Genomic DNA, 16830 nt, shown 5'->3' with positions numbered 1-16830 from the left:
TGGGATCTTAGCTCCCTGACTAGGGATCGAACCCACATCCCCTGCCTTGGAAGGTGAAGTCTTAACCACTGGACTGCCAGGGAAGTCCCATACCTTGTCCTTCAATATGATATTACCTTTGGTTCTTTCTCAACTTAAAAAACATCCATTCATTTAGATCCACCTCAAATGTTAACCCATCTGTGACATTTAAACTTCTCTTCCCTAGAAAAAAGTAGTTGTGCTAGACCTGAAAATAGTTTCCCTTAAGCAAGCATTATCTTTCTTTATGACTTTATCATTTATATCTATTTTTTTTCTATTTATCACTATCCCCTAAGGGTAGGATTCATTCCTTACTTATATATGAAACACTAGAACTTATAACTGTGCTTCAATTTAAATAAATATTATTTGTTAAATTATAATGAATAAATAATAAGAATATGGCTCTAATATGTCAGGCAAGGATGAGTTGCATGCAAAGAAAATAAATCAAGGAAAAGTAATGAAGGCAAGAATATATGAGGAATATAAAGTTGTGTTTAAAGAATATTCACCAAATACTCATAAAAGATAAATGAACAACAAACAAACAAAACACCCTCTGCCCCTTGCAGGCAATACTTTAATCATTTTACCACATTTCTATATGAGATTGAAGATCATATCAATGCCATTTTTGACATTATACACCATGGCAAAGAGCTCACTAAGTAACAAAGTGTAAAAAGAAGAAAAAACTTTGATCTTCATTAAAATTGAGGATTAAAAATATTTCCTTCCTACAAACTCTAAAGAATATCAGCCAAATGATGTGATTTCAATAAATTTTTAAAAAGGCATTCATATGCATACTTCTCTTGTTTGAGGAAATAAGCAGAGTTCTCCAGGGAAAGGTAGGTTCCCTTAGCCCTGAGGGGTAAACCAATGAACTATTACCTGGAATGGGAAGTTCTTGAGGCTGGACACACTAAGAGGAACCCCAAGCCCATGATATATATGGAATGTAGGGCTGCAAAAGGATCCTACCTATACTCATAGTTTTTTAAGAGTCAGGTTGTTGCAGTGATAAAACAGAGGACAAATGTTACGTGACAATTAACACAGAAGCAGCTGATCTCAGTCATTAAAGAGAAATAGAGAAATCACTACCAAGAAACCTTTGGAATATGAATTACTAATTAGAGACATATGATTTAAGGAAGAGTACAGAACAAAGTTGATGAGAAAGTATTCAAAGTTAACATATAAGAAAATTCTATCTGTCTGCTATCCCAGCTCATTTCCCACCACTATTTTTTTTTTTCTAGCAAGTAAACTGCTTTCAAAATATAACCACTGTTCAATAATCCTGGCACCTAGGCATAACATACTCTTAGGGACAGCATGAAAAACAATTAACTTATCAAACAAAAATCAAATAATACACATCAGAAGATGTAGTATGGCAGGAAATGAGAAGAAAGGCCACACACACATACACACACATATACATGATGAAAGAAAAATGAATATCTATAAGGCATTAAATAGAAATAAGTTACAAACAAACAGGTTATATTCAGGAAAGAAGAGACAAATAATTATGACAGAACCCACATTAGAAATAACAAAAATGACAATAGAGATGTAAGAAAATATAGTCACAGAACATTGAGGTAAACATAAATAGAGAAAAGAACAGGAGAAAGTGATAAATGAAGATAGAAAGGCGACACTACATGTGAAAATTGTTCCTGAATTAGAAAATAGTAATAATGGCACAGGACAAAATATGCTCAAACATATTACACAAGAACACGTTTCTCATATAAAGACCTGAGTCTGAAGAACTAAATATAATACCATGATCCAGAAAGGGAAAGAGAAATCATAGTACATGATTTATAAGGAGACTAGATCTTTTAGATGTACTAGATTCATAGCTAAATGTCACTTTTTCAAAGATAAACTATTATTTTAACACCCAGGCAAAAGAGGAAGTCTCCTATAAGAGTGAAAACTCAATTTGGCCTTAGTCTTCTCCACAGAACAGTCCTGGCAAACAGTAAGATAATCTCAGGGGGAAAAAAATGTGACTCATGAGTTTTATTCTCCAATAAATATAAAGGTAACAAATAAATATAAGACCTCAGAGAATATAAAGTACCATGAGCTCTCTGAAAAATACAATTTGATAACAATACAACTAAGGCTTAAGTAATATGGACTATACTAATAAACAGTAGGTAAATTCTGTAAACCTTAACACAAAAAATAAATTCTTCATAGATTCTAGTGACAATAGTGTAAATAATAATGAGTAACAAATTGGAAGTTTCAACAGAGAATTGGAAGTATAAAATATATTTGTGTAGATTCCCTCACACAGCAAATAAGTAATAGCTACAGCTTAAAGAATATTTTAAAATAATGTATGTTGAATAATAATATGTGAAGGTATGAATGAAATTAGCCAGACTTAGATTTTATTATTCAGATTAGACATTAATAATCAAATTAAGATGTGCAGAGACAAAGTTTTCTCATTTCATACTAGATTGTGAATATCCATTGTCTAAAGTTGTTACATCAAGAAAGGTTTAGGTATGGAGACTTACTATTAAATATTTTTGTGTTCCAAATTATATGGCCTTAAAATTTATAAATGAAAAATCTCAGCAGTTGTAAATTAACTGTACTTCAATTTTAAAAATTGTTAGAAAAAAAAAGAGCAAATTGGAAAAAAAAAAAAACCTCAAGAGACAAAATAACTTCCACAGTATCTTCCCTTCCTTTTTACCCCAAAATTAAGTAATGAATCACTGAATATATAAATATTCTACATAATTAGTGAGATATATTAATCATATATCAAATCTATTCTTAAATCAAACAGCATATCAAAACTGAAATTATAAAATATCAAGAAAGTAAGAACAGTGACTGCTTTCATGAACCAATGGAATATAATTAGTCTTTCTCTGGGGAAAGTACATTCCCCAAAATATTTATATTACAAGAAAGGAGAAAGAATGAAGCATTCAATGCAAGAAGTTAGGAAAAGAAAATTAAAATAAATAAGAGAAATAAAAGAGAGAAAATGGAAAAGTAGAAATTAATGAACTTATAAAACAAGAAAAACTGTAGAAGAGTAAACAAATTCAAGAGCTGGTTCTTTGAAGGGAAAAAAAAACTACTGACTTATCTAAACAAGGAAAAAATATCATAAGTACTCAATGTCAGAAATACAACTGGGAAGTAATTAATGATAAATACCATTATATAGGTAATCAAAGTATTTTTCACAACTATGTGTCAAACTAATTAAAATTCTGATTAAAAATGAATGACTTTTCAGGAAAATGCGTATTACCTAAATTGACCCTAGAAGGGAGGGAAAACCTAAATAAATAAATTGTCTTGAAAAAAGTGGAAAATAATCTCACAGTAGTTTCTCTCTCTTTCTCTCTCACACACACACACACCCCCCACACACAAACACACACACACACCCCACACACAAAAACACACACACACACAAATATACGTAACCAAGGTGTTATCACGGGTGAATTCCATCAAATCCTTATAGGAGAAATAATTCTAATGCTAGTTAAATGTTTCAGAACACAGAGAAGAAAAGCTTCCAAATCTTTTTGATGAAGCAAGTAAAACAATGATACCCAAATGTTATGACAGTGGGTAAAAGAAAACCAGAGACTGATCTCGTGCATAAATAAAAATAAATATTATAATTTTATAGTGCCCAGAAACATATTAACACAGTAATACCACACAAAAAAGTAAAATTTATCCTAGTAATTCCAAGAAATTTCAACTACAAAGTATAACCATATAACTTACCACAAGTCAACATTTTAAAAATCATAATCTCCAGACAGAAGTATTCAGTAAAATTCAATATTATTTTTAAATAATTTAAGTAGAAAAAAGTTCCTTAATTTGATGAATATATCAAAACAAAAGACAGCATCATGTTTAATGTTGAAACACTAGAAGCAATAGCATAAATTCAGGAAGAGCTTACAAATACCACTAGTGCTACACATGTCTGGAACTACCAAGCAACACAATTTTTGTGTGTGTGTGTGGTACGCAGGTTTCTCACTGTTATGGCCTCTCCCGTTGCGAGGCACAGGCTCCAGACGCGCAGGCCCAGCGGCCATGGCTCACAGGCCTAGCCGCTCCGCGGCATGTGAGATCTTCCCGGACCGGGGTATGAACCCATGTCCCCTGCATTGGCAGGCGGACTCTCAACCACTGCGCCACCAGGGAAGCCCCAAGCAACACAATTTGATAAAAGAAATACACAAGTTATAAAAATTAGAAAAAAAGAGACAAAAAAAGATCACTGATCACAGATCACCATAACAAATACAATAGTAATAATTAAAAGGTTTGAAATACTGTGAGAATTACTAAAATGTGACAGAGATGGGAACTGATCAAATGCTGTTGGGAAAATGGTGCCAATAGACTTACTTGACACAAGGCTACCACAAACTTCTATTTTGTAAAAAATGCAATACCTACAATGTGTAATAAAACAAGGTATGCCTGCCTGTTAAAAAAAAAAAACAGAAAGAAAAAGAGAGAAACAAAAATAATTGATAATATTGTAATTATATAAGTAGAAAACAGAATTGCATAGACTGAAAATCCATTAAGGTATTGACTGAAGTGGTTGATGATGGAAATAACCAAATATTCAATAGCTTGCCCGTTTCCCTGAAGAAATGAGTTGCAAAAGCATTGAGGGTAGTAGAGGAAGGTAGGCATCAATGCCAGCTATAGGTTTGGGGAGAATGGTAGGCTTTCCCAGTGGACAAGACCAGGATGTGGTGGGCATCCACATGTGGGGTGGGCCTGTGCAGAATATCAGAGGCCAAGAGGGGTAAGGAGAGCAAAGGTGGGAGGGGGACAGGATATGCCAGTGTTGAGTGTAGGACCCTTAGTGGGGATGGGGTGGCAGTAGTATGAAAGATTGGCTACACACAGTGGAACTGATCAAATGTATTTAGGTTAATAGGAGCAAGGTTTCTTACTTGAGAGAAGAGAGTTACAAATACAGAAAGCCAAAATGACTGTAGTGTTGCATTGGACTTGAATGAATTGGTGTAAACTCATGGCTTTCATAGATATAAATTGATATGCAAACAACATAAATGTACATTTTTATTCCTTAGATCTGTCCACTGAGAGGGCCTGGGGGCAGCGATACTCTAACATCAATGAGCACACATAGCAGCCAGAGCTTGATTTTTAAGTCTAATTCTGCATTAAAATAAACTAGGGCTCTTTGGGAAAAGAGCTGGTCGGCAGGATCAAGTAGGGAAAAGTACAAGATGAGCCTGAAAAATCTTACTGCTCCAGAAAGCAAGGAAATGCTTAAACCACCTTGAAGGTACTCCCAGTGGCCAGACTGAACAATTAAACAATTTGCGCATCAAAATATATAATGATAGTAATTAATTAAAACCCTTTGAATAAACTAGGAAATCATAATTTTACATTGATTGATTAAATATTTCATGAGAAAAGGGGTATTTATATATTTTCAAAATACCTTTTCACAAAATACTTATTAATTACAAAAGGGGGAAAACCAAATTTATAGCAGAGAAGCTCTCTGGGTACCACCTTAGTCAACTGATTAAAGTGAAATTATGTGCCACCTGGTAAGATGGAAGGAGAACACAGAATCACTTCTATGACATTCCTGCCAAAGATTTCTAACTTGAAACTAATCATAAGGAAATATCAGACAAACCAAACTAAAGCATATTCTTCTAAATAATAGTTTGTAACTCCCAGCATCAAGGTCATGAAAGTCAAGGAAAACTTAAAAACTGTTCCAGACTAAAGGAGATTGAAGAGATAAGACAATGAAATGCAACATGAGATTTTGAATTGGATCCTTTTACTTAAGAACATTATCAGAACAATTGGCTACATTTAAACGGGGTCTAAGGATTAGATTACAGTAATTTATATGTGTTAAATTCCTGATTTTGATGAATGTATTGTGATTATGTAATAAGAGAATGTCCTTGATTTTAAGAAATGCATACCAAAATATTTAAGGATGATGGAGTGTCAAATGGCTCTGGAAAAACTATATTTCTTTTTATTGAATTTACAACATTTCTGTAAAATTGTGGTTTCAAATTCTTTATTTTTTAAAATTCAGTAGCTCTCTCATATGATGACTTTTATAGTTAGAAAATATAATGAGAAAAATATCTTCATAGTAGTAAGGAAAACATGTAAAATGCCCAGGAATAAATTTTCTTGAGTGTCATAAAAAGGACACTTGCATAACTTGGAAGTAGAAAGGTTGAATAAAGATACCAGTTCCTGAGTAGGAGGACTCAATATCACAAGGATGTCAATTCGTCATAAGTTAATATTTGTTTGTTTTTGTTTTTGTTCTGCGGTTCGCGGGCCTCTCACTGTTGTGGCCTCTCCCGTTGCGGAGCACAGGCTCCGGACGCGCAGGCTCAGTGGCCATGGCTCACAGGCCCAGCCGCTCCGCGGCATGTGGGATCTTCCCAGACCGGGGCACGAACCCGTGACCCCTGCATCGGCAGGCAGACTCTCAACCACTGCGCCACCAGGGAAGCCCTTCATAAGTTAATTTTAAATTTTACACATTTTCCAATTAAAATACCAAAATGTTTACTTGCTGAAGAAGCCCAAATAGTTCTAAAGTTCACACAGAAAAATAAAAATGGGAGAATAGCCAGAAAAAGTCTTTTAAAAAAGAGTAATCAGTAAAGGTTAATCTTACCAGATATTGAAATATAATGCTTCAAAATTATAACAGTTTAACATGAATGCATATATAGACAAGAGATTAGTGGAAAAAGTAAATAATATATTCCAGAAATAGATCCAGAATGCATACAAAAATTTAGCTTTTAATAAAAACTGGTATTTCAAATTAGCAGGAAAAAAAGAATTACTCAAAAAATGGTGTTGGAATAGTTGGTTGGTCAGTTGCAAAAATATTATGTTGTAGCCTTACATCACTATTCTAAAGTAAATGTATTCAAAATAAATTCCAGATGCACCAAATATTTAATAAGCTTAATACTGAAAAGTAAAATTATATAAATACTAAGAGAAAGCATGGAGGAATTATGTTTAAATCTTGGCATGGAAAAATGGCATTCTAAGCAAGAATCAATAACAGAGGACAAAAACTACACAAACATTCTAAAACCTTTGTAGGACACAAAAATCATAAAGACAAAACAAAAGTGCAAACTGAGACGAATATTTGTAAAGTATATGCCATGCCAAAAGGCTAATTTCTTTTATAAACAAAGGTTTTTGTTTTTTTTTTTTAATAAAAGAAAAAATAGGGCTTCCCTGGTGGCGCAGTGGTTGAGAGTCCGCCTGCCTATGCAGGGGACACGGGTTTGTGCCCCGGTCCGGGAAGATCCCACATGCCGCGGACCTGCTGGACCCGTGAGCCATGGCCACTGAGCCTGCGCGTCCGGAGCCTGTGCTCCACAACGCGAGAGGCCACAACAGTGAGAGGCTCGCTTACCGCAAAAAACAAAAGAAAAAAGAAATAGTGAATAGTCAAGGGACATAAACAGGCTGTTCACATAGATACAAATGGCCACAAATATATGAAAAGATTCTAAACTTCACTCTTTAAGAAAAGTGAACTTAAAGAGCAATTAAAACTGTTTGCAGTTCATTTATTGGCAAAACGTGTGTCTTATAGTACATGATATTAGCATAAATGTTGTAAAATAGAAGTTTGTATACACTGATGGTAGAACTAGAAATTAGTACAAACTCTGTGGAAGACAATTTGTCAGTAGTTATCAAGTTAAAATGCACACATTCTTTGTCCTTGGAGTTCTGTTGAAACACTTGCTTACCAACTTAAAACGATACATACAGAATGTTTATTTGATTTAAACAGCAAAACTTGCTAGAAACCAATTCCCACCATATTAGTTAGGATCCAGTAGCCAGGAAACAGAAACCGTATCAGTATTTTTAATGGAAAAAAATTGATACAAAGAACTGTTAGGTGTTAGAAAACTGAAAAGAAAAAAAAGGGAACACCAAATATTGTGCAGAAAGCATCTACCACCCCTATTTCAGCTGATGAAGCAAAGAAAAGAGGTTTAATTACCAAAACTTAGAAGCTTGGAGAAATGGCCCTACAAAGCTGAGACACATCCCTCTGAGGACAGAACATAGTAGCTGGCACTGAATTTTTGAGGGGGTGCAATGGGGTTATTTCTGAGAATATTGGTAAAACTGCAAATGGAATAAACTGCTGCTGCTGGAACAAACAGCCATGGCTTGGATGAAAAAGACACATTACTGGAGAGACACTCACAAGAAGCAAACCAGAAACGGCAATGGAAAGAATGAACACTTTCCTTAACTTTCCTCCTGCCTTTCAATCCCTCTCTAACACCTGCTATTGACAGAGCTTAATAGGAAGCTCCCTGGCTTCCTGGGAAAAACTGGTTTTCAGAGTCCCAGCCCCAACCTCATGAAGCAGAATATAAAAGGGTGGACTTGAAGATGAGACACAATAATTTAAACATCCATTAGTAGCATTTTGGTGTACTCAAGCAATGAAATATAATGTAACCACTAAAAGAAATATATATACATATATAAACATGAATATGCATGGAAAATTTCAAGAAAAATATTTTTATGATAGTTACTTCTGAGGATAAGATCAGGAGTATGAGTTGGGAGGAAGACTCACTCAAATTTTAATATTTTCTTGTGCCTGAGGCATATGCTATTTATGTAATAATTTGTAAAAGAGAACTATTCACCAAAACTCCCATAAATTGTGAGACTTATTCGTTTTCCTGTCAATTTACTAAACACTTGTATGCTAGGCATTGGAGAAACAAATGTGAGGGATAACCACTTATTTCTAGATATTCATCTAATTAGAATCATAGCCCTAAGGCACAAGTGTATGAGGTTTCTAAGTGAAGTTAAAGGTGTTAAGGATAGAAAGGGTGTAGAGAAATTGCTAAAGGAGTTCAGAGATATGGAAGAGATTACTTCATACTGGAGGGCAGTGGTCTCCAACCTTTTTTGGCACCAGGGACCGGTTTCGTGGTAGACAAGTTTTCCACTGACCAGGGTGGCAGGGTTGCAGGGGGTCAGATGGTTCAGGTGTTAAGGCGAGCAATGGGGAGCGGCAGATGAAGCTCCCCTCGCTTGCTCACCCGCTGCTCACCTCCTGCTGTGTGTCCCAGTTCCTAACAGGCCCCAGACGGGTACCAGTCCACAGCCCTGGGGTTGGAGATGCCTGCTGGAGAGGACAGGAGAGTCTTTGTGGAGATTAAAGTCATTGAGCAGAACTTTGAAGAATTGGAATGATAGGAACAAATAGAGCAAGATAGAAGGGAACCCCAGAGGATACATGAGCTAAGACAGGAGAGTATGATGAAGAGTATAATGGTGTAATTCAAGGAGTAACTTTCCCCTTAGCATGAGAACTCTCCAGCTCTATTTACGAGAGACCAGATAGAGGGTGTTAACCAGATTGCTAGGGAACATTGCTTATGATAACAATGATGCCTGATTGATGAATTGTACCTGGACTAGAACAAACTAGTGATGATCTGCAAGTACCTGAGCCACAGAAATGGGCTTCCCTGAGTACAGTGATTCTTGTAACTGAGAAGCTCTATGCCTATGGAATTTTTATAGCCATGGTTATAAACATTGGCTCCTGCAGGTATGAATTTTAAGTCAAGGCTATTTATCACCTGCCCTTTGTGACTCTCATTACCTTGAACCTGAACCACCACCTGGGGAGGGGCCAAAGAGGACTGTGGGCTACTGCCTAGGCAGCTGTGAGAACTGCTTCCACAAAAGGGAAACACCTGATCCTGCCCTCTGGAAGACTGTGATTCTATCCTATATCCTTCTGAGCACAGAGGCCAAATATGGTCATGTGAATGTTTACTTGGACCGAGAAAGCCCTCTTGTCCCCCTGAGCAGTGATGCAGATGGGTTTAAAGAACATCAATCAAAACATTTTAGCTACAGCGGAGAGTTCAATCAATAGCAGTGTAAAGTCTAGGACATGAAAGACAGATTTTAGCCAAATTATGAAAAGTTTAAATGCCAGACTGAGGGAAATGGATTGTAATCTAAGTTTTGGAGGCAAGTAAGACCCTGATATCTTTTGAGCAGAGAATTAATATGATCAAATTCATTTTTTAATCGTCATATCAGAAAGGAAATCTGGTCCACAATATATGTTGGAAGGAAGGTGATAGAGGATCCAGATGGCTGAGGGATTGCTAACAGAGGACTGATGCAGGAGGTACTTCTGAGACTGACTGCTGAGAACAGAACAGCAGCCTGACACTGAGGAGTGACCTGGTGTGACCTCTAGTGGAGAGAACTGATTTGCAATGCATTGCAATTACTTCAAGGTTTCCTGCCTGAACACCCCAGTCATGATTAAGCTCAAGTTTAAGTTAACATAACAATTTCTAAAGGCCATTCAAGATCTTCTAACAGAAAGTACGAGCACACGGAGATAGTTATAACGGTGGTAAGAAAAAAAGTAGAAACAGTGCTTTTTCAATAAAATATTCATCTTTTCTCCTTTGGGATTTAAAAAAAGATAAAAGTGACTTTTACACTGAAAAATAGGAAAAATAATTTTCAAATATTTCCTTTCCTAAATTATCTGATGGTATTTTCCATAGGGACTATTATTGATTACACAAACACAGAGACATACACAAACATTCAACCACTTTTTAATCTTTTATTCCTTCTTGGAATACCCATTCTCATCTCTTTCAACTGTTTTTCAGCCTTCCTTTCTTTATACATTACAAAGTCTGCTTCTTCACTGACAAGCCCCCCCTTTTTCTTATTTTTACTCCTGAATGGTGTAAAACTTTAAAATGGAGCAATATTCACCTTTCCAGAAAAATATATATCTTGAAACTCCTTTAATCTTTAGCTGCTAAAGAACTGAAAACTCTCAAATTACAGGAAATACCTGTGAAGTTTTAGGAATGATGACACCATTATTTCAGGTTTTCTGTAAATGTATGCCTATAACGTGAAAGAAAAGAACAAAAGAAAATATTCACTTAGGAGTAGTATCTTGTTTCTAAATTCCTTCAAGTGTCTCTGGTCTTCTCTTGAATGCTTTTTTTTCTTCTTCTTCTTCTACAGCCTCACATGTTGGAAGAAGCAAAATATACCTACAAATATCTTGTGAACTTGAAAGCCTTTTTTTACTGGGAAAACAAACAAACAAAAAACCCTTTGGTTAAAGCACAGAAATTCTTTCTACCAGATAAACCAGTAGGCAAAATGTAAAGCACATTTTTGAAATTGTCCTTTCTTAGAAAGATAAGCCTAATAAGCATTAATAAAATAAAGGTATAGCTTATTAACCCAAAAAAGGTATCTAACTGGACCACACTCCTAATCGTAGTGTGAAATGGTTTCCTCCAGCCAAATGCTAAAATGCGGCTCCCTGTCTCCTTAAAAAGAATTTTTAAGACATCTTTCTTCCTTTTGTCTCTTCAGGAAATCAACTTCTAATAATAATGGGTCAAGCATGTCCCTAGACCAGATGCTATTTCATGTAGGTGGTAAAACTACTGCAGGTTTTGCTAACTGTAAGGTTTTTAAAACAATTCTCATCCAGAGTAAAAAGTGGCATGAGTCTTTTGCTTTGGAGAACAATCACCTCTTTCCTAGCATAAGCATGCTATGAAGAATCCAGAGACACGAGTCGAAGAGACTATAAAAGGAGAAGACTTGGAAGTTTCAAAGAAAATATTTGTAAGTGACTCAAGAAACTTAACTGCTTGGAGTGTTTTTTTTTTTTTTAACATCTTTATTGGGGTATAATTGCTTTACAATGATGTGTTAGTTTCTGATTTATAACAAAGTGAATCAGCTATACATATACATGTGCTCCCATGTGTCTTCCCTCTTGCGTCTCCCTCCCTCCCACTCTCCCCCTCCCACCCCTCCAGGCTGTCCCAAAGCCCCGAGCCAATATCCCTGTGCCCTGCGGCTGCTTCCCCCTAGCTATCCACCCTACTACGTCTGTTAGTGTGTATATGTTCATGACTCTCTCTCGCCCTGTCAAAACTCACCCTTCCCCCTCCCCATATCCTTAAGTCCGTTCGCTTGGAGTGTTTTTAAGTCTGAACTTCAGAGTTAAGCAGACAGCACGGGGAGGGAGGGTGGGTGTTGAAGATGAGGATACATTCTCTTCCTTAAATCTAAAGTGTCAAAGTAGTGAAAATGGCAAAATTCAACAAATGCACAACTATCATTTAACTAGTAAACTGTGCAGGGGATTTCAGGGTAGTGGACAAGGAGGAAACCAGCATGCTGCTGACACTCTGGTTTGTTGTTTTCATGAGTAGAGAAAATTCACTACATGGATGATACTATGAAGAGTCTCTATCACTTGACAACTATGTGAACTTTAGCATGAAACTTAAGCCTCACTACGCTTAACTGTAAAATAGACCATGTGTTAGTTTTCTATTGCCACTGTAAAAATTACCACCAACCTACTGGCTTAAAGACAACACAACAGTATTATCTTACAGTTCTGGAAGTCAGAAGTCTGAAATAGGTCTCACTGAGCTAAAATCAAGCTGTCAGCAGGACTGTATTCCTTCTGGAAGTTCTTGGGGAGAATCCATTTCTTTGCCGTTTCCAGCTTCTAGGGGCCGTCTGAATTCCTTGGCTCATGGCCCCCTTCCATCTTCAAAACGAGTAATGGCCAGTCAAGCCTTTCTCATCCTGCATCTGACTCATAAATGTTTCCTCCTTCCACCCAGAAGGACTCTTGTTATTACAGTGGGACCAGCAGATAATCCAGAAGGCTCTCCCATCTCAAGGTCAGCTGTTTAGCAGCCCCAATTCCATCTTCCATTCCTCTTCATTCCACTTGCCAAGAAGCATAGCATCTTCACAGTTTCAGGGGATTAGGACATGCACATCATTGAGGGCCATTGTTCTGCCTACAACAGAGCTCATAGGTTCATTGCAGGAAATAAATGAAATAACAACAAAACATGCAAAATGCTCACACACTGCTTATAGAAAGCCCTCAATAAACATTATTCACATATAAAATTTATAGAGAAGATAGGCATGACTCACTAAATGTAACCTGGCTAAGTGCATTCAAAGTAAACCAAAATGTATATAATGCCTAGATTTTCCTTAAGGTCCTTAACTGAGCCTTCGTATTTATGTCCATTACATTTTGAATCACTCCCTTTTATATCTCCTTTATAATTCAGGTTCAGTCGTATTATGGATTGAAAGCATTCTCACATACGCTTTCCTGAGGTCATTGTTTCAGCAGTGATGATGGAGTTCACCAAGGGAAATTGCCGACTTGCTAGAGTTAGCAAAAAGACACAGTTACTGAGCAAGCAGGACACGTCTCCAAAGAGAAGTCACACATAGAACATCAAGCAGGAACCTCTAAAGGGAAAATTGGGAGCTCCACTGCTTTCCATTATGCTCTATTCAGTTCTGAGACTTAAACTGCTGCTGATTTTTCATCTTTTAATCACTTCACACAAGCTAAGTGTCCTTGGGAGACACTACAGAGGGTAGCACATATCTCATCCCATTGATTCTAAATTAATTTGATCTTTTAACTCCCAGATACTGCACTTCCTAGGCTGCTAAAAAAGAAATTGTCTTAGGGTGACTTTTTTTCTGCACAGTAGAAACTGTGGTTTTTGGCAATATTACATTTAATATTTATTTCAACTTGTATTGAAATATAACTTTGGCTATATACAAGAAATTTTTCATAACAATAATAAAAACATATAAAATAACATGTGTAGGAATAAATTTGATTTAACATAAGGACTTTGTCTAATGCTGTTCAAGACATAAGTATAGCATTACCCATTTCAAAGGGTATTAACTCCTGCTTGTGGCAACTTTTTCCCTGGAGACTATGATCATTCATTTAAAAATATGTATACATAAAAGAGTCTACTCTCACAGGAAGATAAAAGAATAGATGGCTTAGCTTTTTCAGATCAATACCAGAAATCTACCCAATGAATATTAAAATAATAAGGTAAATGCTTTATTGAAGTTGAAAGAGTCACAATTATTATCACTGGTATCTGAAAGATTTTTAAAATCTCAACTATCACTAGGACTATTACATATTATTAGTGACCAAATAATAGATCTATGAATTTGATGGGTATGAAGAAAAGTCTTGAGAAAAATATTCTGGGTTAGGCTGACTATATAAAATAAGAAAATACTGTAAATTGTATAAACTTGAAAATATTTATATTTATAATTCTTATGATATCATAAATCAAACTACAAAATTAAAATAAAATGAGAATAAATTTCAAAACTGGGATAATGGGAATTATCTCTTATTTTTCTTAAAAAATTTAAATAAGAATTCTCCTAGTAAAAAGTATGTATTAAATAGCTTATGAAAGGCAGTAAAACTAACTCTGGGTAGGCAAAAGAAGACCTGTCAGAAACAAGGGGCCTGATCATCAGTAAGCCAACTGACTTCTCTGAGACTTTGTTTTCTCTCCTCTTTAAAAGTATTTGTTATTTGAACCTCTGAGAGTTCATAAAAACCCTCATGTTACTGGGTAAAAATACTGGAGACCTATAGAATAGAAATGGCTTCAGGAGAACAAAGCAGGAATTGCACATCTATGTTCTTTCCATTCCACTATGCTGTCAATAAGACTCCCAGTGTGTCTAACAACCCTCAAATGCCCCACTTCTCTTCTCTGGGGTAAGTACACTGAAAACAATGGCAGACTCTCCAGATTTTCCCCACTCATTTGGAATACGGAGAAGTGGAGGAGGAGACACATTGCTTACAGCTATCATTTGAGATAAAATGGCTGCTGAGAGAGAAGACATAGGCATCTTGACGGCTCAAAGGCAGCTAACCAGAGGCTATTTGAGAGGCAAATGACCACTCTTTTCCTTGAGGCATCACAAAGCAGACCCTCAAGGTACTCTCTGATAGGTTGCGTATTACAGAATCTTCATGTTCACAGTTCTTCTACGTGTGTACAGCATTCTGAGAGGGAAACCTAGACCAGGAAGAAAGATATTCTAGTCTAGTGGAACTTATGAAGGAGGCCTTGTGAGCTATAGTGAATACTATGACTGAAGAGAGAAATAATATTGTACAGGCAGAAACAGCAGAATCAATAGCACACATGAGTCTAGGTTAGGTAAAGGAAGAATTCATGTCATTGATCTTCCATTGTCCAGAGACTCTTTTCAGCTTACTAAATGTCTACATTGCATATTGGAGACCCTTTTTGTAGCAGCAGCAACAGGATATTTATACTGCTTTCCATGGCTACATACATAGAGTAAAACATACCTTTTAACAATCAGACACCAATAAACTCACCATATTCTGCTAGGTGTGATATATGTTTCTCTTATTTTCTGCTGCTTCACAATAATTAAGGCTCATTACAATGTCTAGGATTTAGAATCTTAATATGCCTTTTACTTCTGTGTATCATCTCAGAAGGGTTTTAAAAATATTTTCTGGGGTCATAACTGTAATAGGTTATGCACAAAAGGATTGTGACTGACTCCTGAGCATGATATATAGTGATAACTGTTTATCCATCAACTTCATCTAGAAAACACTAATAACAAGAATTGAAAACTTTAGTTGTATTACAAAAGTAACACGTTTATCTTGCAACAGTTCCTATTGAATTGTCTCTGCACAATAAAATTACTTCACCATAACTTTTCAGTTGAATATATTTTCTTGTCCCCAGTTCTATAAACTCTGGACTCAGTGTAGACTCAATTCTTTTTGGTTCATCATTGCTTTTAATCTTGTATTTTTTTCTACACTAGCCAGCTACCTTCACTTGTATGGCTCGCACCTCAGAATGGCACCTAGCCGTCCCAACTGTACCCCCTTCTGAATTCCTATGCCTTCATTTGACAGACTATCCCAGATCCGTTCTCTTCCCAATATTACATTTAAAACTCAAAGAACCAAGGACTTTTTTTTTTTTTTTTTTTTTTTTGCGGTACATGGGCCTCTCACCGCTGTGGCCTCTCCCGTTGCGGAGCACAGGTTCCGGACACACAGCCCCAGCGGCCATGGCTCACGGGCCCAGCCGCTCCACGGCATGTGGGATCCTCCCGGACCGGAGCACGAACCCATGACCCCTGCATCGGCAGGCGGACTCTCAAACAATGCGCCACCAGGGAAGCCCAAGGACATCTTTTAAAAAGTTAATTATAAAATACTCCTGCATTTTTCATGGATTTTTAAATAGATGGGGCTATATTAGATGATTTTTTTTCCCCTTTGGCAAGTTGTTTTGATCAAATGATGTAAGAAAAGTTTTCTAAGGCCCTAAGTTCATACTGATCAATTTCCTTTCTGATTCCAATTTCATAAGTTCTTATTTTTATTTATTTTCTAGTTCTTTTCCCTTATTTTTAAAATTTTCACCTTTTTTCTGTTCTGTATTTTATATACAAAAAACTATATGTACTGAAAGATAATTAGCATCATAATAATTTCACATCAATTGGACCTTGCTTGAAAACAACTATACAAGTGTGTGTGTATATATATATATATATATATATATACATATATATGTATATATATATAGTGACAATGCAAGTAAACAAGAACATAGAACATTAAGAAAGAAATAGCAAAATAAGCAATTAAAAAATCTTACTTCATTTTATCTAAGTCTATGTAATCTTCATGACTTTGTGTGAACATCTGTTAGTATCTGCTGGTATATGTCCAAAGAG

The 16830-nt window shown here is 36.0% G+C and overlaps 1 protein-coding gene across 1 annotated transcript in view; it reads right to left on the bottom strand.

Annotated features, from left to right (window-relative positions):
* Window positions 1-14937, bottom strand: part of CNBD1 (cyclic nucleotide binding domain containing 1) — a 414607-nt gene extending 399670 nt beyond the window's left edge. Inside the window, 2 exon segments of the mRNA XM_032609565.1 lie at window positions 13340-13402; window positions 14787-14937. Coding sequence (XP_032465456.1) covers window positions 13340-13402; window positions 14787-14937 — 214 coding nt within the window.
* Between the last annotated feature and the right edge of the window lie 1893 nt (window positions 14938-16830).

This window comes from Phocoena sinus, chromosome 17, assembly GCF_008692025.1.
Source record: "Phocoena sinus isolate mPhoSin1 chromosome 17, mPhoSin1.pri, whole genome shotgun sequence".
Classification (NCBI taxonomy): domain Eukaryota; kingdom Metazoa; phylum Chordata; class Mammalia; order Artiodactyla; family Phocoenidae; genus Phocoena; species Phocoena sinus.
The sequence above is the reverse complement of the archived record's forward strand: the minus strand, read 5'-3'. Positions and strand labels throughout refer to the sequence as shown.